Here is a 25,756-nt window from a genome sequence, read left to right as displayed (position 1 = left end):
GAGTTATAGCATGATGGCTGTGAAGTGGAAGCTTCGGAAGGGGGAGTTTTATATGACTTTTTCCGGTCCTCGTTTGACAACCCTGTTCATCCATTACCCCGAAGCTAAGTATGCATGATTAAGAAAAGCAAAGGAAAAAGAAAGAGAAGAACAAGAAGAAAGCCCGACGATTTCCTTGTCGTGATCCATCCATGGTCGAGACATTCAAGGTGGGAGGGGCAAAAACTGGACAAGTTGGCCGACGCCAAGCGGCGTATACAGACTAGTTGCCCGATCTAGTGGATTATTGACGGGCTCCATTTCTCTCCGGTGGGGACATATCGGGCAGTTACCCTGCGGGTGTTGTGATGCTGTGCTGCAGTGGTGTTTGCAGCCGAGGTGAGCCTCTCCATACCATGACCATGGGTACATACTCCGTACACACTGCCCTGTGGTCAGCTACTGTCACTGGTCAGGACAGGGGGGGAGGCATGCCCGAAGATGGAGAAAGGCAAAGGAGAAAAAATCTGAACCATTCCCTCGGAGTTTCCCCTCGGAACGAGGACGTCAGGTGCTTGGGGTCCAATCCAACCAACACACCCAGGCAGGCCCAAGAATCGGAATCGGAATCTCATCTCATCTCATCTACTTATATCGTCGATCTTTCCTCACTTTTTCTTGTCTCTTTTTATTTTCTGTCCATTGGCCAATGCGTTTCTTGGCCTACATATGTATATGTCTTCACACTCCATGACATGACCACATGAGTCTGGGGTAGTACAGAGTAGGTAGGGGGTTACATGTTGCAGACAAACAAAAGCACCGTGTTACCCAACTAAGGAATGGCCCGTCTCATATGTCATCTCATCTCATTTCCCCCAGTAAAAAATATAAGGCTAGCTGAGATTGTTTGTTCTTATTCTGCAGCTGGCCTCAGTATTGATCAAACAATGCGGATCTTGATCTTATTCTCTGTCAGGTAGAGCTGACGAACTAGTCTAAGGTTTCGGGGGCACTATTAGCTCCAAACTGAAATTGATGTTCCCCCCAGTTTCTTCTGGCTCGTCTCCCCCATATCTAAATTCTAAACCCCCTTCCCACTTCTTCTTCAATTCGTGACTGTAAGAAAATCAATAAACGGCTTGAGCTACTGCACACACTATTGATCTTCAAATCCTGATCTTGGCTTTCGATCGGTCTAGAAGGTTTACTCTTGTTCCCCATTGAGGCTATTCCCAGCCTCCCCCCATGGCCTTGACGAATCTTGTTCAGCGGCTTGAGCTACCGCGTGGCTCGCAATTTATTGTACGTCACACACCTTTCTTTGGCTTGTTCCAAAAACGCGTCTTGTCAATTGAACTGACACCTGAACCAAATAGAATGAAGATGTTAGACCAGTAGCGACCGAAAGACGAACATGGACGTTTTTGACCTTTCATAACTTTTGTATGTTTGACTCAATTCCTTTCCATTCCATTGTTACCCAAGCAAATCATTCATGCATGCATGACTGCGTGCATAAGCGAGCTCTTTTTTCTTCTTTTTGTCTTCTCTCGCCTTCCTATTCTGATCTCTGACCGGTGCAACATGGAACAGGGCTCTTGATCAACTGCAACATAGCGACCTACTTGACTGGTAGTGCTCTTATTCCTCTGGGCTTGACGTGGTGGCAGGCGATTATTGCAATTGTGCTGGGGAACATCCTCGCGACAGCTGCTCTAATTCTTGCTTCATTGGCGGGTGCTTATTATCACAGTAAGTTGTCCATCAATTGGTCAGACCAATAACTGACAATTGCAGTTGGTTTCCCTGTATTCAGCAGGGCGGTTTGGGGAATCTGGGGTTCTCAATTCGTCATCTGGAACCGCATCTTTCTCTCCCTAGGTATGTTCTCCCGCAGACCCTTTGGGGTGTATACCACCAACTGACACTCGACACTCGCAGTCTGGTATGGCTTTCAATCATGGGTTGGCGGACAATGCGTCTACCTCATGCTCCTATCATGGGATCCGTCCCTCGAGAAACACATCCCCAATACGATCCCTGCCTCGACGGGTATGACATCGGCCCAGTTCCTGTCGTACTTTATCTTTTGCGTCGCCACGCTCCCCCTCCTATGGATCCGACCGCACAAGATACAAAAGTTCTTTAACTTTGCCAGTTCAATCACCCTCGTCTTCTTCGTGGTGCTCTTGATATGGGCCCTCGCGACAATGGGGTCCGATGGCTTCGGCGACACCATCAGCGGCAGCACACCTCTTCCCACGACCGGTGGACCGAATAGCGTTACTTGGCTGTTGATCTCGGGCATCATGTCGACAGTTGGAGGTATCGCCGCGGGCATTCTCAACCAGAACGACTATGCGCGTCTTTCCAGAGAACCCGGCGCTGCCATTTGGGGACAGGCCTTTGCTTTTCCCCTCTACAGTATTGGAGCGTCTGTGATTGGTATTTTGGTCACGGCTGCTACGCAAAAGAGAATGGGCGAGGCTATCTGGAACCCTCCTACTTTATTCGCAGCCATGCTGGCCAAGGATCCCACGTCGGGCACCCGAGCAGCCGTCTTCTTCGCCGGTCTCGCCCTTTCCATCTCACAGATGGGCAGCAACTTGCCTGGCAACGCACTCTCGGGCGGCATCGACCTGGCGTCCGTCTTCCCCAGGTACATCAACATCCGTCGCGGCGCGTACCTGATGGCTCTCCTCAGCCCCATCGTCAACCCCTGGAGGCTCGTCAACACAGCTACCGTGTTCCTCACGGTCCTCTCGGGTTACAGCGTCTTCTTGGCGCCCATGACCGGTCTCATGGTCGCCCACTATAACCTGGTGGCAAAAGGGAAGATCAACGTCGATCACCTCTATGTGGGCCACAGCGAGAGCATTTATTGGTACAAGGCCGGTGTCAACTGGAGAGCATTTGCAGCGGTAAGTCGCGCTTTGACATGGAGATTATCCAATCGCAACATGAACTAATTTTTGTTATCTCGTAGTGGATTGTAGGTGTCGTTCCGCAGATGCCGGGCTTTATCGCGGCAGTAAACATGTCGGTTCACGTGTCAGACGGCGCGGTTGAGCTGTACAGACTCAATTATCTATTTGGGTTTGTTGTTAGTGCAGCGGTGTATTACGTCCTTCACTTGGTTATGCCAGAAGAGAAACTAGACAACTTTGTCAAAGACGGCGTCTCTGCCAAGGACACACAGCAAATGTACCATGACCGCTGGAACATGCCCTACACGGAGGGCGAGCCAGGAAGCCAGGAACACATCATACCGCACAGCAAGGGACCCAACTCCTTGGCGACGGTAGCGACGTCTTGTTAGATTGTAGACTGTTATTTGAAAGTTGAGGCGAGCGATTGAATTGATTGACTGATTGGGCTGGGGAGTCTTTTCTTGTTTAGAGTTTATTAATTTAACCCTGTATTAATATTAATATTACAGACTCGTTCCCATGGCGCTGGGACCAGATCCATGATTCAGGGCCAGGCACAGCAACATGGCACTCGCAAGCTATTCCCTGTATTGTGATCTTCAAGGATCTTCACCCACGATTCGGAACCAATCTCCAAGCCGTGTATGTCTGTGTTTTTAATTGTAAACGTAAACGACGGAATCACCAGTAAACAGTCATGGAAAAGTTCCAAGTTGGGTTCTGTCATGACTGCCACAGATACAATACAAACAATACAAATACCAGTACGTAATTAGACAGCTCAGAGACATGTTGTCTGCATTCGGTCAAAGCCGATCCTAACAAGTGCCGACACTACTGGACCTAAAGAAAGGACCCTCTTAACAAGTGCCCTCCAAGAGACCCCCCCTAGTCGGCCAACTTATCTTTTCCCCCCATCCCTTCCCTTCCCTTCCCTCCATCACGCCAGCTCTTTCTTTTCGCCGACGAACTCGCTTCTTTTGTTCCTTCTTTCTGCAGTTCTTTTTTGTTGCCCTTTTTTGCCATTTACGGTACACACGTGGAGACACACACACACACCTCCGGACTATCTACTCCCTTTGTTTCTCTCTCTCGGTTGGCTTCGGGTACCTGAGCCAGACCAGACCAGACCAGACCAGACCCATAACCTACGGATCCTAACTATTGATCATGGATCATTCCCATTCCCATTCCATGGATCCTGAAAGGGCAACTTCTTCTTCGTCCACGCCCCGCAAGTTCAGCATTCGCAGTAACTTTGGTAAAGCGCGTCAGCCCAGAAGTCGCAAGAACAGACCCTGCGATGCTTGTCGTCGCCGTAAGACTGCTTGTGTCATTACTTCTGAGCCCCCATGTGAGACGCCATCCATCCCCCACTACCGTACTATCGGTTCTTCCATCTCATCTCATATCACCAAATCATCCTTGACACTTAATTAAGCCATATATACACACACACCATTTACTGTATTTGTGACTTGATTCAACTAACCAGTGCATCATTCGTAACTCCAGGTCTGTTTTGTAAAAGCAGAGGCTTGGTATGCCAATCTCTCTCCGATCCCGACGTTCTGGGCTCTCGGCCCGGTCCTTCGTCAGCTTCTGGTCATCATATCTACCCTGGTCCTGGCGGTCCATCACCTTCAACTGCCGACACGGCCGCAAGTCCTGCCTCAATCACCGCTTCAGTTACGGCTTCACACACGGCATCAAACTCTGCCATTTCTCCATCAGCAACCTCCGAAGTCAACCGCCACAGATCGGAGCCCTCGGCCGTTGTCCACAACGGCCTCGTCCGGCCCCATCCTCCGTCGGTCCCTGGTCAAAGCCCTTCGGCCCTCAACACCCTCAGCCTTGATCCACCCCGTTTGCAGCCTAATCAGGAAGTTGTTTACGCCATTGAAGATGTACCAGGCCGTACAGCCCATGCCATGGCATTAGCCTCGGAGCAGGATCCTTACTTTCTCGACGCCTTTCGGTCGGTCCTTCTCAGCGAGAGAGAAGGCATTGACGCAAACTTTGTCCAGGTCTATCACGGCGGGCCTGATCAGGATGATTACCCGATGCACTTTTTGCTTCTGCTTGATGAGTTCCCCGACCACAAGAATGAGGCTAGACAGCATGCTTCAGACGCCATCGAACGTACTGTATGGCCCCATGGACCAGCCCTGGTTCGACTTTACTTCCGACACGTTCATTCAGGGTTCCCAGTTGTTCAAAAGTCTCGTTTCCTTAGACAATATGCAACCGCTAAACTAGACATACCCTCCTCACTACGGGGCGCCGTGTATGCGCTGGCCTGCGTCTTCTGGTCTCAAGACGCCCAGCTCGCCAGGATACCATGTCCCTTCAAACAGCACGAGCTGATCAACAACGCCCAAGAAGCATTGCGGCGGGAACTCGAGGCGCCTAATCTGTCTCGGCTAATGTCAGCTCTGCTGTTGATGCACATGAAGCCACCAGAGATAGACAGCGTCGAGACCCCGTACACCTGGATCATGGCGTGTCAAGCCACATCAATCGCCCAGATGCTCGGTCTTCACATGGACCCTGACAAGTGGAACATTGCGCCTTGGGAAAAGAGACTCCGTAAGAAGCTGTGGTGGGCTGTCTTTTATACGGACTGTTGGTCGTCGGTAGCCCATGGTAACCCCCCGCATATCAGTTACGAGTCCTTTACGACTCCGCCACCAGATATGGACGATCTTCGGTCTGGCGAAGACATCCCTGACGATCTGCGGTACATGATTGACCCCGAAGATGCCACCTTCCGCGTAGTTGATGGAGCACGTTTCCTCGAGCAGATTAATGTGTCGAGAGAGATGCGTGCCATCTTGGATTGTAGCCAGTGAGTCCAAACCATTCTAATGCTTATGCGATGAATGACTAACATGTAACAGTGGCGTGCGATCTAATACGCAGACGCGTGCGCAATTGATCCCCATCCGAGAAACGCTCAGGGAATGGCCCAGTCTTATCCCGAGTTGCTTAGCTGTGAGACCATATGCTCACAATGGTATGTTGTTTACAAAGTTGACCGATGGTATCTAACGGTTATCAGGACCCCTGCACATCTCCTTCTTTGCAACACAAGTACTACTCTTCCGTGGTCTTATGTTCCCCGCCACGAGAGCCGCAAAGGTAACACCTGGCTCAAACCTGCAGAGGTGGCTGTCCACCGCTCTCGCAGAGTTCGAGCTCTTCACCACCTTTATGTCATACATCACCGAGGAAGAACTCACCAGCTTCTGGGGTCGCTGTAAGTTTTCTCTAATCTCACCCATGTCATTAACTAACACAATTCAGTTGCCCGATCACAGCTTATCCTTTGTGGAAACTTTCTCATATACTTGTTTCTCCTAGCCAGTGACCCTCGCGATATCGAGGCGGCCTATAGATTACTGGAGAAGTTCCACCTTTCACTGCAGCGACTCGGTGCAACGGAAGACACGGCAGCGCAGGTCTTTTTGAGACCTGTTATTCTTCGGATTGATTCGTTCTTCATGCAAGCTACCGAGCTGATCAAGCATGGAAGAACGGTGAAGCTTGAACCGCCTGTCATGACAGTACCAAGGGGAGAGTAGATAGGTCTTCACTAGAGTGACGTGGCACTCGTAATGAATTAATGATATCAAAAATACAACTATATCTGTTGACGTCGGCCAACTCAACTCAGACGTGCTTCGCTTCTGCAGATCGACAAGCTTAGCATCGGGGTAAGCAAAGGTCCCCGCTCTCGCTTAGCAGTTGGCCGACGGTTTATCGACAAGGATTGTATGTATTGCCTCGAAAGAGTTGCTTGCATTAGTATCCTGCAATAATGTCGAAAAAGTTGCCCGTTAAGGCTGTTTGCAGTTGCATTGGTGAATTTGGGTATTGTCTTGGCGATCATGTTTTGTGATGTGCCTAGGTAGGCGAATCGATCAGTTAATCAAGGCTGATCTGTCTAGGGTATATAGGCGAATTTCAATCTTGACTTTGCAATATTGTATTGGAAGCGTTTGCATCTTTACGCCTATCTCTTTATTACGCAAACATACAAAACATTTCTAGTGGTCCGACAATCGAATTAACACCTATAGTTTGTTGAACCACCAGAAACCAAGTTTGAACGCCATCGCTCATCTCTTGCATAGTCCATGGCAGGTTGACTCCCTTCTCGCTGGCAACACAGATCACACCAGCAAAAGACACATCCACCTTGGAAAAGAGAGGGTTTCTACCAATGCTTTTTCTCAGACCCTTGAATAACGCCTGAAACCCGTCAAGTGCTATGTCAAACGTGGTAACAAGTGATCGAGTTTCTTCGGGGCCCTTGCCTATCCAGGAACTATCGTTCAAGTGTGCTCTCGTTTGTTGAATTACAATTATCTCCTTCTCGAGCGGCCGCATCATAATGATCGAACATATCTTCTGTTTCAGTGTTGATAGGTCATGGAAATTGTATCAGAAATGGCTCGTTGACGAATGATATCGAGATATTGGTTGTGGAGTCACCAGTTTGAATCTTACCGCTCAGACTAGGCCTTGTCAAGATCTCATGCCTGTAGAAGACGTCAGGCGTTCTCGGGCATAGAGTCACGAGTGACACTTCTTAGACCTGTGGAAATTGATGACTTATACCCAGGTCAGCTATGATATATAGGAATATATAACTATTGTCGTTGAACAAGAGATGATGTTGAATCGAGGTTCAGTCCCCATAATTTCTGTCATCCTTCCGTTCCATCAGCGGCTTTTTAGGCTTGACGCCATCTACGTCTACTGTCGGAAGCATACATCCGCCTGTTCCACCCGCGGACCGTGTCCCTCCATCCGAAGACATTCATTCCTCCCCCAACCCCCCAGCATAGGAAGCATCGATTCGATGAATCCCTCCCTCTCGGAGAGTCATAGAGTCAGGCCATACAATGTCAGCCTCAACAGCAGTCGAGTCTTCGGCGATAGCCACCAAGCGTCGCCTAAGGCGCATACCTGACGAATCTCGTAAAAGAAATGCTCAGAGCTGTGACCGTTGTCGAAAGGTGAGTTGACTTAGGCGTTTCTCTGTGCAACACAACATGACTCCATATCTATCCACTCACGACCCGGCGCTGATTGTGTGTCTGCTTTAAGCGTCGGTGCAAGTGCGTGCCTGACCCTTCGGGCACAGGCTGCATTAACTGCGTCGAACATAATGTCACCTGCTCGTACACGGCGCCGCGTAAGACGCGCTTCTACGGGAGTGTCGACGATTTAAGCGATAGGTGCCGGCCGACCCAACCCCATTGTATAAGCTACACTCTTATTAACCCTGCAAACTTACCAGGTACCTTTGTCTCGAAGCTCTCGTCAAAGGCGCATTCCCGGATGAATCCCTCGATACCGTCAATGATCTTGCGAAATTGGGTCAGCGAATGGGTTATAAAATGCCCAATATCTCTGACCCTAATCGCAAGATGATTAAAGTTGAAGACTTGGTATCAAGTCCGCCTAATAATATTCACACACCATCAACAGGACCGGAAATTATTACCGCAGATGATGCTGCTGCTGCACCTGGTAAATCACAAAGCGAAGAACCCCAGTCGTCGCTGGTCAAAGATAACTCTGGCCATCAACACTATATCGGTCCTTCAGGAACCCTTAATTTCTGGAACCAGTTGCGAAATCTCGTTGATTCAAACGATAGTCAAACTACTCCAGGTCGTCTCGGAGTTACAAAGTTCACTCAGGATAACACGAGTCGACTCCTCGAGGCCGATGGACAAGATGAAGACGATCAACCCCAACGCAGTACTGTCTGGCCCCAGGATGGTCCTTCGCCCGGGTCTATGACATCTGGTATCGCGCGCGACTTTACACGTCTTCCCACTGCTGATATGGATGAGATTCTTGGCCAGTTTCCTCCGAATGAAGTGTTGGAGAAGCTCATTCACTCATACTTTAAGAATGTTCATGATGACTTTCCTCTCTTCCATCGAGCTACCTTTGAAGAAGAATATGAGCTTTTTATCGTTCAAGCTCGACGAGATCCGCGTATCCCAAATTCAAGACCACTTCCACTACCCGACTGGGGCTGGATTGGCTGTCTTCATATGATTGTCGTATTTGGATCTATCTCGGATAAGTCAATCCCCAACACTGACCATTCTGCCCTTCGGCGAAGATCAGTTACAGTGGCTAGAACCCTACTGCCTCAGTTCATTGCCAAGTGCTCACTATCCAACGTTCGGGTCCTGCTATTGCTGGCTCTCTTCCTACACAATAACAACGAAAGGAACGCGGCGTGGAATATCGTAGGTACGGCAACTCGGGTTGCCTTTGCTATGGGCCTTCATCGACTAGATATGAGTTCTTCATTCCGGCCGCTCGAAAGAGAAGTCAGAAAATGGGTGTTCTGTACACTGTACGCATTTGAGCAATTCCTCGCCTCAAGTCTTGGCCGACCCAGTGGCCTGCAAGAGCTCGACGTCGAAGTAGTACCGCCAAGGGAGGACTTTGTAGAAGGAGGCATAGGGACCGATGCTAGGCTCGTATCGTGGTCTGTCAAACTCCAGGCTATTCTAGCACGAACAAGACTTCTCCATGGAGTAAACCGAAGCCCAGGACCGAAACTGGACGAGATTATGAATGCTCTGGATGGCTGGAAAAGGGACATAGGAAAAGCACCAGGATTAGATGTCTCTTGGATAAAGTTGGAAGGCAGAGCGCTCCCATCACTCGACGAGGATGGTGCTGTTGATATGGAGGAACTAAAAGTCTCGTTGGCCTGGAAGACAGGTCCACAACTTCGCGCTGTCTTGCTGATGCACATCCAGTTTCACTATATCGCCATAGTTGCTACACGACCACTGCTACTTCGCGATGTCGCATCAACACGCAAGGCCGATGCTGATGCACCCAAAGCACCGGTACCTACACATGCTGCGTTGTGTGTCAAGCACGCATGCCAACTGAGCTACCTCATGATACTTCTTGACCACTTCGATGTTCTCAACGGTCTTTCCGGACTGGATGTTTTCTACGCTTACTGCTCAGCCATGATCTTGATTCTTCGACTACTCAGACTACGTCCTGGCGAGCTGGTAGAAGGAGTCAAGCCGGACGAGGTAGCTCTGCAAACAAAGATTCGACGCATAGTAGAGACCCTACGAAATGTCATCAACCAAACCGAAAAATGCGGCTCAATGGCGCGACTGGCTCAAGTTGTCGACACATTCTCAGAGTGCGCCAATAACCCAAACGATCCACCAGCCACGTCAAATCTCCCTCCGCAAGGCATAAACACGAATACCATGCCGTATCCTCCCGGATGGACAGCTCAGCAAATGCAGCCACAGGACCCCCAAGGTCAAGGGATCGGGTCCATGGATGGTCTTCTGAACTTCTTGCCTTTCCCGGGAGTTGGAACAACAATTGAAGGGTCGATGGCACAGTTTATACCGGGAAGTGAGGTGGAAGTGGCTGGATGGCCCGAAATGGAGTTTCTGATGGAGGGATACGGAGAGGCCAATAGAACAGGGTATTATGGATAGACATGCATGGGTTATTAGACCAATATAGAGAAAGCTGCGTCTTGATGAATTGATGAGTGTAACAGAGCCAAGACCTGTTGTCACAATAACTAGCTTAAAGCGAATTTTCGTAAAGAGTTGGCTCCGTGATGAGATACTCTAGGTAGAGGAGACCGGACTATAGCGGTGAGACATCGAACGATGGAAAGATAGTCGTTGGACCCGGCGACACTTCCTTTCCTACCAATTCAGAACAATCAACGCTATCTTTCACAGGTCACACGACAACTGAGTCAAGGTCAACCTGGGAAAGCCGGCGCGAAAGTCTATGTTGATTGCAGACGAGACTAGCCGAGATGCCCACATTATCGAGAAGGGCATGTGTCCGCGAGGTAGCCAATTGGATCTAGTGGATAGCCGACCAACCATGAATCGTCGGCATTTAAAATGTTGATACCGTAGTTGTACTATAAACAATCCGGTCGCTTGAAGGATAGTGACCGTCATCATCAACATCTCAACTATATCCAACATGTCAAACACTGTTGTAGTTATTGGGTAAGTAGACCACCATCTGGAAATGCTTATCTTCACGACAACTAACGTATAGTAGTGCTGGTGTGATTGGCCTCACCTCCGCCTTGCTTCTGGCCAAGGAGGGAAACAGTGTCACCGTCGTGGGCAAGCACATGCCCGGCGATTCCGATGCAGAGTATGCTTCACCATGGGCTGGAGCCAATGTCGTCCCGTAAGTTGCCCACTTCTCCTCAATTCAGTGTTCTGACGCATTGTTCTCAGACTCGCACCCAAAGAGGCCAGCCGTTGGGAACGAAGAACATGGATCGCTCTCAAGAAGCTTGTTGAGGAGACTCCAGAGGCAGGCATTCACTATCAGAGTAAGTATACTCACTGGCGACGCGATTTCCAATAGCAATGGCTAACCTTGTCAGCAACTCACATTCTTCGTCGAGACAGTGACATGAAGTCTGGCAAATCTGGCTTCTCTTCAAACTTCTATGCCGATAATCCTTGGTTCAAGGAAATCTTCAACAACTTTAGGGATAACACACCCGCTGAACTCGCTGCCGGTTACGATTCCGGTTTCCAATACCAAGGAGTTTGCATCAACGTGGCCATTTACCTTCCCTGGTTGCTGGGCCAATGCCTCAAGTATGGAGTCGTGGTCAAGCGCGGTATTCTTACCCACATTAACGAGGCAAAGTATCTCAGCCATACCGGCAAGAAGGCGAATATCATCGTCAACGCGACTGGCCTTGGGTCATTGAAGCTCGGAGGCGTGGAGGACACAACTGTTGCTCCTGCCAGAGGTCAAGTTGTCGTCGTGCGGAATGAAACACCCAAGAACATGCCGCTCTTCATGTGCTCAAGCACCCTAGACGAGAGTGGCGAGGAAATCTACGCCATGCAAAGAGCCGCTGGCGGAGGCACAGTTATCGGCGGCACTTATCAAATCAACAACTGGGACTCGCAACCGTGTTCTAACACAGCCAACCGTATCATGCAGCGAATCGTGGACCTGATGCCTGAGATTGCTGGTGGAAAGGGCATCACCGGTTTGAGCATTATCAGGCACGGTGTTGGCTTCCGTCCTTACAGAAAGGGAGGAATGAGGTTGGAGGAGGAGAAGTTGGATGATGAGACGTGGGTTGTTCACAACTATGGACATTCAGGATGGGGATATATGGCGTCCTATGGTGTTGCTGAGGGCGTGGTGGAGTTGGTGGCGAAGGTGACCGGAACTCGAGCCAAACTGTAGCGTTGGTACATTATATCACTTAGCCTAGTCTTTTGGAATTTTTAATATTGCTTATTACATGCTCATTTGTTACTGGTATTTATGTGATCGTTGATCGGTTGAGCCTTTAACTTCGCATCAAAAGGTAGCATGGAATCGTGAATATCTCTTATAGAACTGCCAAGAGTTTGTTCATATGCTGTAAGTCAGCAGAAGTAAAAAAAGAAGTACAATAAATTGGTTCTTATAAATCACCAATGGAAACAAATGCAAAGTTCATTTAGACAAATAATTTTAGTTGTTTATCCGTTTCTATTAACATATTCTAAAGCAAGAAGCCCGTCGGGAAAGGATCCTCAGGGTCAAGATGCACATTCTTCTCACCCGTAATCCAAGCCCTGCCCTTGATCGTCGGCAGCACCGCGTCAAGCTCACCAACCTTGGTAGTACCCCTGATCTTACCAATAAACTCAGTGTCGATTATACTTCTAAACGTAACCTCTTCGCCCTCCTTGATAAGTCCCCTCGCGTGAAGAATAGCCAAGCGTGACGAACTTCCTGTCCCACATGGACTTCGGTCTAGTCGTCCAGGTGTTACAACAACAGTGTGCTTGACAGTCTTGCCGTTAGGACCATCTTCTAAAGGCTCTGTGATGATGGTGTTGTTGATGCCGCAGATGGCTGGGTTTTCTGGATGTGTTGGCATGCAGTTTGCTAGGACGGCTTCTTTTATCCTCTTGCCGAAATCAACGATGCGGTCGGCGTTTATGGCTTCGACTCTGATGCCCAGTGCTTCTGATTTGACGAGCACGTACCACTGTCCTCCGTAGGCGATATCGACAGAAATCGTGCCGATGCCAGGGACGTCGATTTCTTTATCCAGAGCGTAGACGAAAGCTGGAACGTTGTCGAAAGACACTGATTTACACTTTCCGTTCTGACAATCGGCAGTAGCCACCACCAGTCCAGCGGCGGTATCTAGTCGAACTGTTGTGACGGGCTCAATCATGGGTACGATACCCGTCTCAAGAAGAACAGTAGTTGTGCAGACGCAGTTGGAGCCAGACATGGGAACCCAATCACCAGGAGCCATAATCAGAAATCCAGCGTCTGCGTCAGGACGACAAGGCGGTACAACCAAGTTCACGCTCATCTCAAGACGACCGCGAGGCTCTTGGAGGAGAAGTTTTCGCAGATCGTCCTTTTCTGCCATGTAGTGCACAAGCTTATCGTGCATGGTCTTGGCCGGCACGTCGATAACACCGCCGATAATGACATCGCCGACCTCGCCTTCAGCGTGGCAGGTGACGATGGAGATGACTCGTTTTGATCGCATGATAATTTATGAGTAAAGGGTTTGTTTGAAAGAGGTAATGTCAAAATGAAGATTGTAATGGTCTGATTTTTGGAAAATAGTATTTAGAGACACGTTATTATCCTTTTGTTATCTATAAGCATAGCTAGACTATCGTATAATTGACTTATTCGATCTGCCGTTTTTGGGTGGGATAGCGGAAAACTTCCTGATAGGGAATGAGGCTAGAGAACCCGAGCTCTAAATTAACCCTTTTCGAAAGAAACCGACATAGTTTATCTTACAGTTGACTTCTAATTGGTAGTTATCTATAATAAGTCACCCGTTAAATAATAAACCGGGGTAATCTAGAACGTCTGTCAGTCTAGCAGTTGGCTAAGAGAAGCGCGTGACTTGCCTAGAATGGAAGAGACAGATATGTCCTGTGGAGTTTATCATTACTAGCTATTTAGATTACCCCAGACCTGCAAGGTAAACAGATGACCAGAAACAACAGACTTAACCATACTGAGATGATACGGAGAGTATTTATGGAAATGAATATCAGAGGATTTATATACGTGTATAGAGAAACAAATACGCGGAAGGGGAACCGCTGTTTGAGCAAAAGCAACCCTTAGCTCAATATGTGATTCATATTAAGACACAGGGATTATCAGGAGAATTTCTTGGCCCAGAGTAAATTGCAATTCCTTACTTATTATCTAATTCTTCACCGTGATGGTTCAAAGCCATGATGAAGTGATACAAGTAGTATAGACTATAAGGAATCTGGAATTGCATGATTTTCTATTTCATTCATTCTTATTCTCCATGCTGTACGGTGATAAATAATAGATAACTCGGCGTTTAAATCCAGTTGCCCAAGCTCGCTTAGTGCACTTCGTGTGTTGAAACACGGAAACCTCCAAATAGAGCCATGCTCCTTGTTTCAAAACTCGATCGCAGGGTTAATGTTTTTAGTCGTACCTTTACTGACCAATGGCGCTCAATCTTGATGAGGCTCCATGTTACAGATCCATCCCGTTGTGAATTATTCCGCAAATAATAAGAGATTCTTGACCCATGTAGTCCATCCATGAACAGCCAAGTTCAGGTCGAAACAATAACGGAAATTAAATCTTGAAAAATAGGATGATATTTTTACTTCTGGATGCATGTTGGACTTGGCATTTTGAGTGGTAATGTATATTAAAACACCATGATTTCGTCGTGATCTTTGCATTTCTTCCTTCCTCAGCTCTTCAGTTCATTCTCAGATAACATTCGTTTTTGTTTCATTATTCTTTTCATTCGTTGGCATTGACTGTCATTCAATTTAACTACACTTTTTAACAACACTATCTATACATTCTTCTGTATCCACCATGTCTTCCACTATCCTCTTCGCTGCCGGCCTCCTAGTGGGTGCCGCCCAGGCTTACACTCAAGTCAACGTCGCTTCTCCCTTTATGCTCAAGAACATTGACCCCATCGTGTTCCCTGGTCAGCACGGCAAGTCTCATTTGCACTCCTTCTTCGGCTCCGATGCCGTTACCGTCGACACCAAGACCAGCGCCGAGCTGCAAAAGGGTTGCACAAACGCCGAGAACCCCAACGATTTGTCCGTCTACTGGATTCCCACGCCTTTGTACACCGCCGACGGAACCAAGTACGAGCCTATTCCCGTCATGCGCTTCAGTGCCTACTACAACCTTGGCGAGACACCTGCCGAGATTGCTATCCCCCAGAACCTGAAGATGGTGGCTGGTGATGCCATGGCCAAGACTCAGGCCGATATGCCTCCCGAAGCCAAGGCCGAGTGGACTTGCGAGAGCCAGCCTGTCCCTATCGGTGCCAACGGCTTCCCCACTGGTACCTGCAACACCCATCTCCAGCAACTGCTCTACTTCCCTCAGTGTGTCAACGAGCAAACTCTCGAGACCGCATACAAGTCACGCGACTACGGTACCGCAAACTGGTGTCCCGAGGGCAGCAAGTCCATGCCCCAGCTGCGCTTCAGCATCCGCTACGACCTTCGCAAGGTCCTCCCCAACGGCTGGCAAGGCGAGGCACCCTTCAAGCTCGCTTGCGGCGATGCTTGGTGCTCCCACGGTGACTTTATCAACGGATGGACTGAGGAGGCTGCTACCAACATGATTGCCACAACTGCCGAGAAGCAACACTTTGCTGCTGTTACTGGTGCTCTCGGCGCTCCCGATGCTGGTCCTCTTTGCCAGGCGAAAGATGCTGATCCTGCCAACGGTACCAGCGATTATGATGAGAGTGTCGCTGCTATGAGCAAGCGTGATGTCACTGCTTGGGGATGGAAGACCAAGTCTCGCTTCGTTCGCTCGGCTTAAATTGAGATTTACCTGGAGCTTGGCGATCAGTGGATGACGTAGATACATACCCATGGAATAAATCTGAGATTCATTCGATATTGTGCATATTTAATAATTCGTGAAGTTTATAGATGGGGTCTGCTTGCCAGATTCCTCGAAAACGACGCACGCGACATGAGTTCTCGAAAACAAGAACTCTTTCTCAATTGGTGGGTCATAACGAAAAGACCCCATTCTTTTAAAATTAAACTAAGCTGAAAGCTTACAGACCCAACAGGCCCGTTCCTTGTTTGGGCCAGGGACTGATGTGACAGGCAGAGTGTATTTCCGGGTCCTATCTCCTGGCTGAAACAGGAGGTGAAACCGGGCAGCGAAGTTGAAGAGTTTTGTTTAGCGGAAATTTAGTGACGACATTCAGAAGACTTAACATGTCAATGATCTACCGTGTTCAGCCTCATGTCTGGGCAACGACAAGACTGGGAAGGGTCAAGACATTGGCAGAATTACGGCACGTCATGCGAAATGAAGACAACCATGAATGGCGAGACGAAAGATCCTGTCAGACTGTCATGTCCTGTTTGGGTTGTGTTATGTTGTATTTAGCGGTTAACCAATGCAGTCTCTAGTAATCATACGAAGTCACAAAGTCCCTTTGGGTCACACTCTTCTCCATCTTGTGTAGACACGGAGTATTTTATCTGACGCTGGTCTCATACAAGCCAAAAGAATCGAGATGGAATAATATGCCCACCATCCCCATGTTTCGTCCCCTGGATATAAGCGAATTGTTGGCAAAAGCTTGAATTTTTATTATGGATCGAATCTGATTTAGGGATTTCCTCCTGATGATCTACATATGGTACTCGTCATCCTTTGTCTCCACAAGGTGGCTTTATTCACAATTCATTGTTCGCGGATGGCGTCTAGATTAAAGCGAGTAGATTGATGACCAACCGCCAACCTAAAAACAAACTTTGGATAAAGATATCCTTAAGCTTTAGACTCTCAGATCTTCATAAACTGTAAGGCTGGCTAGTGAGAACGGTGCATCGCTTCTGTAACGCCGGCATCTTGGCTACCGGTACCTGTGCTGTTTCGCCGAGCCCATGAGCCGCGTCACAGCACAATGAACCACAACCAACAACCAACAACGTAACGCACTGCCCGCTGGAATAACAATTCGCAAATCCTCCAGCGGAGCCATGGATCAGATCATACCACAGGCATTCATTTGTCGACAAAACGACCCTGTGCTTACTTCAGGGGGATCCTTTGGATCGTCAGTAAGAGCCACTTTATTTTACAGACAACGATATCTAAATACCCCATCATCCCACTCTTTCAAGAACCTTACTGTGTGATACTGTGTCTGTCTTTCTTTGTTTCTATTCTCTCTTTTTCTTACGTTTACCATGGCTGTCGCCACAACTCTATCATCGCGTCCTGCGCTGAGGATAGGAACTTGTATGGCTGTTGGCCTTTTCTTTCTTGTCACTCTTTGTACATTCTTTTCCGACAATGTAACATCACCTGTTCAGTTTGCGCATCAAAAGGCTCAACAGTACTATGACTCGTCGCAACCAACGTAAGTATCGTCTATGCTCATCCACAACTCTTTGTTAACAGACCCCCAAGTGTTACTTCCTTTGTATCAACACCCACACCACAAAGCACAATCACTCCAGAGCCTACACCGGAGGCTACTCATAACTGCGAAGACCCTTACCGACGCCCGGGATATCTTTACATCCCCACAGACAAGAAGGCTTACAGAGATACACAATGGATTCCTTTCACCGAAACTTTTCTCAACTCTGAACCGCCCGAGTACGCTGCGTACCCACCCTCACATGAGCTTGTCTTTAACGACACCGCCGTCGAGCCCGAGTTTCTCAACGCCGATGGGAACCCGCAACAATGGATGCGCATGGCTGTTGTCGAGAGTCGGCGTCGACACAAAGAAGTCAACATTCCGCCTTTGAATGCAACAGCCGACGACTTTGTCGACATGAAAGAAACAAGCGGTCTAGGCTGGCTCTGGGGTCGTCGCGTAGTAATGTTTGGTGACTCGGTCGATCGTTACATGACCCAATTCTTCTGCGAAGAGTTCGGTGGCAAGATTAATCTCCCTATCCAGGACATCACAGCTCGCCAAGCCAAAGGCCTGTGTGAAGTCCCCGCCTTCAACCTCACACTGATTTACTATCACTCCGCCGGCTCGTTTACATACCGACCAGACTGGTGGTGGATCGAGAACATGAAGGATGTCGCGTGGGAGGAAAGGTGGGATAAGTTCTGGAAACCCCATGAGACGCCCATAAACGGCCCTGCCGGCCGTCCCGATTTAATTCTCTGGCAGAATGGATTATGGGATCAGAAGGCTTTCCAGCTGAGTGGTAAGGCAATGCACAATGAGGATGAGAAGCCTATGACCCTGAACCACCGAAAGATGGTATGGGAAGAAGTTCGTTTCGTGACAGCGCGAATCAAGAAGATTGCGCAACGTCTCAACGATGAATTCGGCAAGGATGTTCCCATCATGTTTCGAGGTCTGACAGTTCACAAAGAGAGTGGCATGCAAGATGCCATAATGATGGAAATGGACCGTCTAGGAAGAGCAGTCGCTGAACAAGCTGGACACGAGATGTTTGAGTGGTCCAAGCTAATACATCTTCTTGGTGATTTATACCAGGACGGTTTACATCCTGGCAAAGGACCGGCGAGTTGGTTGTGGGGTAATATGATGCTTGAGTCTCTGGCTAGATCTGCGGGCTCAAAGGTTGGGGGAGAAGCTAGGGCGCCGTACTTTGACGGATGGGATGCGTGTCATAAAGAGTTATCAGGGTGGGGAGGAAGATGATAGAATGATACCCTAAACAATACCTCAGAGGCAAAGCTGGCCATAATTTCATAAATCTGTTCAATTCTATTGCTTAATCATTGATGCGTCCGACGTTTTTGTTTCTTTTCCGAATCAATAGCTTTGGCCAATGTTATTTCGGGAACTGTATGAGCAACAATGGGTGGCACAATGCTCTCTCTCAAAACTGAGAAGACATCTTTGTCCAGTAGTGAGTTCACCAAGCACAAGAGCTATGTTGTCGACTATAAAATGACTGATTCGGTTTAGTCACCATGAATGTGCTCCAAACTAACGCACTGATGCTATTGTTACTAAACAAGGTATTCAAACATTGATATCGTTCCTGGGCTGCTTTTTCGAAGGATTGTTCGAATTGTTCTTGGTATAAATAGCACATTCTGGCCGTTATAATCGATCAAAAACAATCACCAACACTCACCACAAGCAACAACAACCACAACAACCACAACCGCATGTACCAGAACCTATCAACAGAAATCAACAATCAACAACTCCTCACCGCAAAAATGTCGTCCCATCACCTAGACAACATCACCTCTGAGATCTCATCTCTAGAGATCACTCCCACTCGACCTCGACAGGAAGGGAAGCTGGCTCTTCTCCCCACCGAGATCCTTCTCAAGATTCTGAATGACACAGAAATTATACAGAAGCCTGTGGAGCAAAATCCACGTCTTTTGCACCCGCTCAAGAACCCAGGGACGATTGATGTGTGTACAAACGTCCTCACAGCCCCAGACGTCAAGAATCTTGCATTAGCTTCTTCCAGTTTGTTTCATCGTCTCAGCCCTTCATTCTACCTTGCAGGTAACTACTACGCCTTTCGATCTGCCGTCAAGCACGCTGACGTTGACGCAATGAAACGGTGTGCTGAGCTCGGTGCCGCGCCCGACATGCACTGGGAGTTGGAAGGTGAGTGCGAATGCAGAGGCGAGCAACCCCATCTATCCCACAGACCTATCGATGTTCTATTAGAACAGGTCAAGAGTTGCTCAGTTCCTATCAGCAAGTCTATCGAGGCGTTGCAGTGGCTGCTGGATAACGGGTACGATACCTATGAACAACGAGTATCACTCGTAGCCGAGAGATGGCCATCGTCTGGTGTGAGCCAAAAGCAAATTCAGAACGCGCGCGCTAAATTGAAGACGGTAAGCATGCCTGATATTCTGATGTCTGCACTCTCCGTGAGCGCTGGCGACAGGGACCGCACTGAAGGGATCTGCCAAATGATTTCCATGCTCCTTGGTCATGGATGTTTGATTCCTTACAACTTCAACCTAGACGCACTCACCGCCTATTCAAATCCAAATCATGTCTTCACTCCAATGGACGTGGCCATGATGTCTCACTGTCCGCCTCATTTCCTCGAAGAGGTGCTCGAACTATACAAAAGCCACGACGTCCACGTCCAAAGAACAGCGGACACATGCCCCGAAACGATGTCGCGCTGGGTAGGCTGGTATTTGGACGATGAAGTCGTTGTGCCGATTTTGTATCAACACTGGAGCCACAAGTCCCACTTGGGTCATCTGGCTCACAACCTTTTTGGTGGCCTGCTGGACCCGGCAAAGGCCTGGAAGGAGGGATACCATGGCGAAACAGCCGATGTCTTTGAAGAAAAGATCAATCTCATGAAGAAGTACGATTTCATCGACAGCAGCGAGACACAAGCGTTGCAATGCATCCTCGAATCTCTGCGATGCATCGCCCGCATGAAAGAGTCGGCTGGAGGCTTGGACAAGGTCCGTGACGGAAAGAAATGCTGGGAGATGATCTTTGACTCTCTGCGCCCCGTTGCGCCTGCACTCTTGAGACAAGATCATCTGGAACCGCAACGAATTCACCGTTTCGATTTTGACAATTGGCGGGACCCATGGGGCATGTACTATTACATGCAGCTACAGGACAAGGATATCCTGGATGAGCAGTCTCACGCGCCGTGGATCAGGAAAGGGGATTTGATCAAGCGGACAGATGGAACAGTGATAGACCGCAAATTCGGACCCATTTTGAATTCGATTATCGATCCTTTTTCATCAACGGAGCTCCATTGGGTTAAGTATGACTACGATGGGCTTATGGAGATGGTTGCAAAGGAGTTCAACAGGTATGAGAAAGAACGTCAAGAGTGGAAAGCACAGAAACTTGTGCGACAAGAGAAGCGTCAAGAACGGGCACTTGGGCAACTTCGAACGTTGCTTGTTGCACCGGGCGAGGAGGAAGAAAAGGACGGGGAGGATGAGGATGAGAAGGTGGTGGAGGAGGGCGAAGACGACGACGACCAACTTGATGAGGATTTCGTCTTTGAAGACTTTAGCTTCTACTAGTCTAGAAGTTCGTTACGCTGTCTTGATGGGCTGACTGGATAACAGGGTATGGGATGGATTTCGTGGGTCAATTTGTTGACTAGTGTGCTTTTTCTTTCTTGTAGCAATCAAGTTTTTTTCATTTGTGCCTATTTTCATCAATTCACATTGTTTTTGTCAACTTTATATGCTGCCTACCTAAAGTGATATGATTTTGATAAACAGTACTCCCAAGTTGGCTTGCCCATGCGAGCTAAGGTTCCTGACTTCAGGCAAAGAGTAACTTTAATTCATGTTTTATATATGGCAGGTATTGACTGTGAGTTTCGAACGACGATATTACATGTATCTATGACACAGAATTCGTAAGCTTTGTAGTTGATTGTGTTGGGCATGAACCCTGGCAGATATTCGAAATCTCGCCTTTTACAGAAGGAGCATTAGTACAGTAAGGTAGGTGCCTCAGATCTCAGGCAAGTAGCGTGTCCCCGTCTCGCTGACGATTCGGGTAACCTTGAGGTTTACACATCACACACTACTAATGTTTTGTCGTCACTGGCACTTCTTTGCCTGATTCGAATGACTCGCTAATGGCATTTATCTTTGTGACTTTCTTACTATCTGCCTCGTCTGACACTTAAGGCTGTGTCTGCGATGCGAGCGTCTGATAGGTGATTGTTTCAATCCACCAGCTGGCCGAAACCCCAATCAAGTCTCCTACATGTAACACTTCAGAGATCATCATTCTTTCTGTTCATTTGGATTCATCAGAATATCTCGACAATACTGCGCCATGGAGATCCCCGATGGATCCCAGTATCAAATCGCTTTGGTGGCCCCTCTAAGACAAGACTACGAGACAGCTGCGATCCTGTTGCAGGATAAATGCTGTAAACACTCACTCAAAACCTCGGGAGCGCTATGTACTCTCGGCAAAATTGGTCCTCATCACCTCGTCTTGGCTGGCGGTCAAGGAGATAATTCGGATACTGCGCTCTTTGTACACAACACAGCCAGTGATCTCCTTGCAGAGTTTCCCTCTATCCGCATCGGCTTCTTGATTGGCGTCGACGCGATAGCACCTGCAGGTGGAATCGCTAAATCAGGCGACATCGTTGTCGGAATACCCCAGGGTCTTGAACCAGGACTAGTACAATTTGATGCTCACCAGACAAGTATTCTCGGTCGCCTTTCCGTCACCCATCAAATGAGCCGTCCACCTTCTGCAGTTCAGTCTGCTATCGAGAGCTTGAGGTCTAAGCCAGGTCGTCAGGAATTCAACAAAGAATTGTTCAATAAAGCCATGACTGTTCGCAGCACTGCGACCGAGCAAGAAAACCTGAGCTGGAGCAAGTCTGTCAAGATTCTGCATGGCAAAATTGCATCCTCACAAGACAAACTGTCCAAAGATGATCTCATCAAGACAGGGCGCGACAGCAGAGTTCTCTGTTTCGAACGGGCAGCAGCCAAGCTGAAGCCTCAACTTCCTTTCCTAACCATTTGTGAAGTGACAACAACAAACACTTCCGAAAACACCTCAAGAGAGCAAAGATCAGGGATAGCTGCAGTTATCTACGCCATGTTGATCGCCAGCAAGGTTGATCTGAATCAGCTAGGAAAACAACGTCAATTTACAAACCTCTTCTCTTACGAGCCGTTTGGACTTGAACGACCGGGCTTCCGCCTGATCCAACTCATGCGAGGTGTTCAGTCTCCACTACAATGCAATCTTTTCCAGGCTTACCTTGACGAGGAAGAGAGTATAATTCCTTACGAAGCACTTTCATACGTCTGGGGTAGTCAAAGTACGCCTAGCGATATAACAGTCGACGGTAAAACAATGTCTATCACTGCAAGCTTGTACGATGCCTTGTATCAGTTGAGGCAACCGGATGAAGATAGAATACTTTGGGTTGATGCTTTGTGTATCGATCAGAGTAACATCAAGGAACGCAGTCATCAAGTCAACCAGATGGGTGAAATCTATCGAAAGGCAGACAATGTCATTATCTGGCTTGGCTATCTTTGCGGTGACGCAGCCCTGTTGAAAATGGTTATTGACCAGTTCTCAAAAGAACTTCCTTCCGAAGCCTTTCGAAGATGGCCTCGTGAGGATCAAAGATGGAAGGAAACATGGCGTCAAGTCGAGAGTAGTTTCGGACTCACTGACAACACCAGACTCGTCAACGGATTGAGTACATTTATGGAAAATCCATGGTTCATGAGGGTCTGGGTTTTGCAAGAAGTTGCTAATGCAAAGAGAGCCGTCATTGAAAGCAATCTTGGCAAGATACACGCAAAAGTATTTGCACTCTTACCCCATGTCATTGGCTCGCATGTCAGTGAACAATGTCAAGCTGTCTTGGACATGATGCCAGGACCCTCAAAAGATACATCATGGTGGGCCCAAGATCGAAATATTTGCACCTTGCTATGCAAATTCAAAGGAAGCGAAGCTACAGACCCTCGCGACAGGGTTTATGCATTGATGGGAATGGCATCGGATATGGACAGCAATGCAATCGAAGCTGACTATACAAAAGAAGAGAAGATGATTGTTCAGGATTTATGCCTGTACATCTATGGTGATCGGAACCCTGTCCGCGGTTTCTCGATAACCTCGATACAAGAGTTACAGTCCCAGCTTTCTGCCATATCAACTCGACTCCTCACCAACATGCTTGAACAAAAGTCCACAGCACAATCTTTGCAGCAATTTTTGGGTCGTCAGGGTATGGTAAGGGATTTTGGCGATATCACACTACAAAAACTCATGGATCATGGACGTCATCTCGTAAACATATACCTAAGCAAGTGCGAAGTGCCCTTCCAAATTAATCTTCAGGCAGCTGAGAGAAGTCTTGTGGAGTGTCCCGATCTCTTCGATTATTTTTTCCAAAGGCAGCAGATATCCCCAGCCTTGCAGAGGAGCGTTGCTTCGTGGATGATCGCCGTGGACTACAATGGTCTGGAACCCTTTCTCAAAAGTGTGAAATTGGAAATGGACCCCGGGCCAGAACTTATCATGAACGTGATGACATTTGGTCTAACCGATCGTGTAAAGCTTCTAAATTTGGTCTTTGAGGCGTTTCGAAAACCCATTGACCTGGATGAGACTGTCTTTATGCAGGCCATTGACGAGAGGGAGGCGGTACTCGAGCTTCTTCTCCAACACTGTCAGCATCCCATCATGGTATCGAACAAAGTTTTGGTCAAGGCCATTAAGGCTGGCATTGAAAAACTACGGACTGTTCTTGAAACCCCTAGACAGGCCATTTGTATAGAAGAGGATGCTTTTCGCGCGGCAGTTGCGCGGGATCCGACAACACTTCAGTTTCTCTTCGATCAATGCGATGGCGGTGTATTTATTAGTGATCAACTACTCCACTCTGCGATTCAGGACGGTCGAGGCAGCCTTGAAAAGGTCCTGCAGCTGTCCTCCGGAATTCCAGTCGGGATAGACGGAAGTGTTTTCACAGCAGCTGCTGCTATAGGGCCAGAAACAGCCCAACTTCTCTTTGATCATTGTCATGACCCTGTTTATGCGACAAAAAAGGCTATATACACCGCTGCTTCATATAGCCCTGGCACACTGAAGACTATGTTAGATGTCTGTCCTTCGAAAGTTGAACTGGATAAAAACCTCTTTGATCACGCCGTATCAAAAGATCCAGCGACGCTACGACTTCTCTTTCATTACTGCATCAGACCTATCAATTTAACGAACAAGATGCTTCAATTAGCCATCAGAGCCGGTATCCCTGTGCTGGAGGTGATTTTTGAGAATTGGGCATCTGATATGGAAATTACAGAACTTGTCACCAAGCAAGCTGCTATCGCCGGCGTTCAAGCCCTAACATACCTCATCAATAACTCGAAAGGCAAAATCCAAATCACTGACAACATACTTGAGCTGCCGAGAGCTTTCGATCCTAGTTACCAAATGCTGCTCGGACTTCGAATATCAGAAAGGGATGTCACTGAAGACGAAGCAATCAAATCGATAGAAAGCGGCTCTGAAGCGTTCTTGGAATTATTTAACCGACCGGGTATCAATTTCCGACTCACAGAAAGGATTTGCAAGGTAGCTCAAAAGCATGATTACGCGTTTGGTGTTTTGAAAAACAAACGACCAAGTGAACTGTTCATTTTCAAACGAGAATTGTTCTTCCAAGGCTCGGCTTCGCTTGAGAGTGATGCTGATCGAATAATAAAACAAAGAGGTTTCTTGGGATGGGAACATATATCAGTACTTAGCGAGATGCAGGAGTCATCAATCGTTTCTTTAAGTAGGGATCCATAAAGGATTTAACGCTTATAATAAAAAGAGCTATTATAAATAAGAATATTATAACTTTATAAAAACTAATTAAAAGTATTATATAAGAGTATTATAGAGAGATTAAGTTATAATTAATTAGTAAGTAGTTATTAGGAGATCTTTAGGTAATTTACCTTAAGAGAAGTTAAACTAAAGGATCTAAGGATAGATTCCTTAAGTTAAAGTCTTGCAATAGAGTTCAATATATAATTAGATCTATCTATTATCTAACTACCCTAACTTAACCCTATCCACTTATAATTAGCTATTAATAAGACTTCTTTATTTAAATATATTTAATCTGCTTTATTTACTATTAAGAGATATAATACTTTATAACTATTTAGTAATAACGCCTTATGCATCTATTAATATAAACCTAATATAGACTAGTTTATCGCTTAGAAACCATACCCATTACAGTACAGTAGTGATCTTTATT

General features: G+C 47.6%; 10 protein-coding genes across 10 annotated transcripts; 8 read left to right on the top strand and 2 right to left on the bottom strand.

The window, feature by feature from the left end:
* Nucleotides 1-1,227: 1,227 nt before the first annotated feature.
* Nucleotides 1,228-3,301, top strand: FGSG_12003 (uncharacterized protein; the record flags this gene model as incomplete). The annotated part of the gene is made up of 5 exons (XM_011319265.1): nt 1,228-1,284; nt 1,359-1,425; nt 1,780-1,863; nt 1,924-2,903; nt 2,969-3,301. The coding sequence occupies 5 exons, from the start codon at nt 1,228-1,230 to the stop codon at nt 3,299-3,301; spliced, it is 1,521 nt and encodes a 506-aa protein (XP_011317567.1).
* Nucleotides 3,302-4,082: 781 nt separating this feature from the next.
* FGSG_12002 (uncharacterized protein) lies at nt 4,083-6,496 on the top strand (the record flags this gene model as incomplete). Its single annotated transcript, XM_011319264.1, has 5 exons — nt 4,083-4,230; nt 4,428-5,760; nt 5,813-5,838; nt 5,974-6,171; nt 6,276-6,496. 5 exons carry the CDS (start codon nt 4,083-4,085, stop codon nt 6,494-6,496), a joined length of 1,926 nt encoding a protein of 641 aa, XP_011317566.1.
* Nucleotides 6,497-6,938: 442 nt separating this feature from the next.
* Nucleotides 6,939-7,536, bottom strand: FGSG_12001 (uncharacterized protein; the record flags this gene model as incomplete). Its single annotated transcript, XM_011319263.1, has 1 exon — nt 6,939-7,536. Exon 1 carries the CDS (start codon nt 7,305-7,307, stop codon nt 6,939-6,941), a length of 369 nt encoding a protein of 122 aa, XP_011317565.1. The 5' UTR covers nt 7,308-7,536.
* A 784-nt stretch (nt 7,537-8,320) lies between these two features.
* FGSG_01731 (uncharacterized protein) lies at nt 8,321-10,429 on the top strand (the record flags this gene model as incomplete). The annotated part of the gene is made up of 1 exon (XM_011319262.1): nt 8,321-10,429. One exon carries the CDS (start codon nt 8,321-8,323, stop codon nt 10,427-10,429), a length of 2,109 nt encoding a protein of 702 aa, XP_011317564.1.
* Nucleotides 10,430-10,940: 511 nt separating this feature from the next.
* FGSG_01730 (D-amino-acid oxidase) lies at nt 10,941-12,185 on the top strand (the record flags this gene model as incomplete). Its single annotated transcript, XM_011319261.1, has 4 exons — nt 10,941-10,966; nt 11,022-11,156; nt 11,207-11,304; nt 11,380-12,185. The coding sequence occupies 4 exons, from the start codon at nt 10,941-10,943 to the stop codon at nt 12,183-12,185; spliced, it is 1,065 nt and encodes a 354-aa protein (XP_011317563.1).
* A 304-nt stretch (nt 12,186-12,489) lies between these two features.
* On the bottom strand, nt 12,490-13,500 carry FGSG_01729 (uncharacterized protein; the record flags this gene model as incomplete). Its single annotated transcript, XM_011319260.1, has 1 exon — nt 12,490-13,500. The coding sequence occupies one exon, from the start codon at nt 13,498-13,500 to the stop codon at nt 12,490-12,492; it is 1,011 nt and encodes a 336-aa protein (XP_011317562.1).
* A 1,346-nt stretch (nt 13,501-14,846) lies between these two features.
* FGSG_01728 (uncharacterized protein) lies at nt 14,847-15,821 on the top strand (the record flags this gene model as incomplete). Its single annotated transcript, XM_011319259.1, has 1 exon — nt 14,847-15,821. One exon carries the CDS (start codon nt 14,847-14,849, stop codon nt 15,819-15,821), a length of 975 nt encoding a protein of 324 aa, XP_011317561.1.
* A 1,394-nt stretch (nt 15,822-17,215) lies between these two features.
* FGSG_01727 (uncharacterized protein) lies at nt 17,216-18,663 on the top strand (the record flags this gene model as incomplete). The annotated part of the gene is made up of 2 exons (XM_011319258.1): nt 17,216-17,388; nt 17,439-18,663. The coding sequence occupies 2 exons, from the start codon at nt 17,216-17,218 to the stop codon at nt 18,661-18,663; spliced, it is 1,398 nt and encodes a 465-aa protein (XP_011317560.1).
* A 1,193-nt stretch (nt 18,664-19,856) lies between these two features.
* Nucleotides 19,857-21,014, top strand: FGSG_01726 (uncharacterized protein; the record flags this gene model as incomplete). Its single annotated transcript, XM_011319257.1, has 1 exon — nt 19,857-21,014. The coding sequence occupies one exon, from the start codon at nt 19,857-19,859 to the stop codon at nt 21,012-21,014; it is 1,158 nt and encodes a 385-aa protein (XP_011317559.1).
* A 772-nt stretch (nt 21,015-21,786) lies between these two features.
* FGSG_01725 (uncharacterized protein) lies at nt 21,787-25,296 on the top strand (the record flags this gene model as incomplete). Its single annotated transcript, XM_011319256.1, has 1 exon — nt 21,787-25,296. The coding sequence occupies one exon, from the start codon at nt 21,787-21,789 to the stop codon at nt 25,294-25,296; it is 3,510 nt and encodes a 1,169-aa protein (XP_011317558.1).
* Nucleotides 25,297-25,756: the final 460 nt, after the last annotated feature.

Source organism: Fusarium graminearum, chromosome 1, assembly GCF_000240135.3.
Source record: "Fusarium graminearum PH-1 chromosome 1, whole genome shotgun sequence".
Taxonomy (NCBI): domain Eukaryota; kingdom Fungi; phylum Ascomycota; class Sordariomycetes; order Hypocreales; family Nectriaceae; genus Fusarium; species Fusarium graminearum.
The sequence above is the reverse complement of the archived record's forward strand: the minus strand, read 5'-3'. Positions and strand labels throughout refer to the sequence as shown.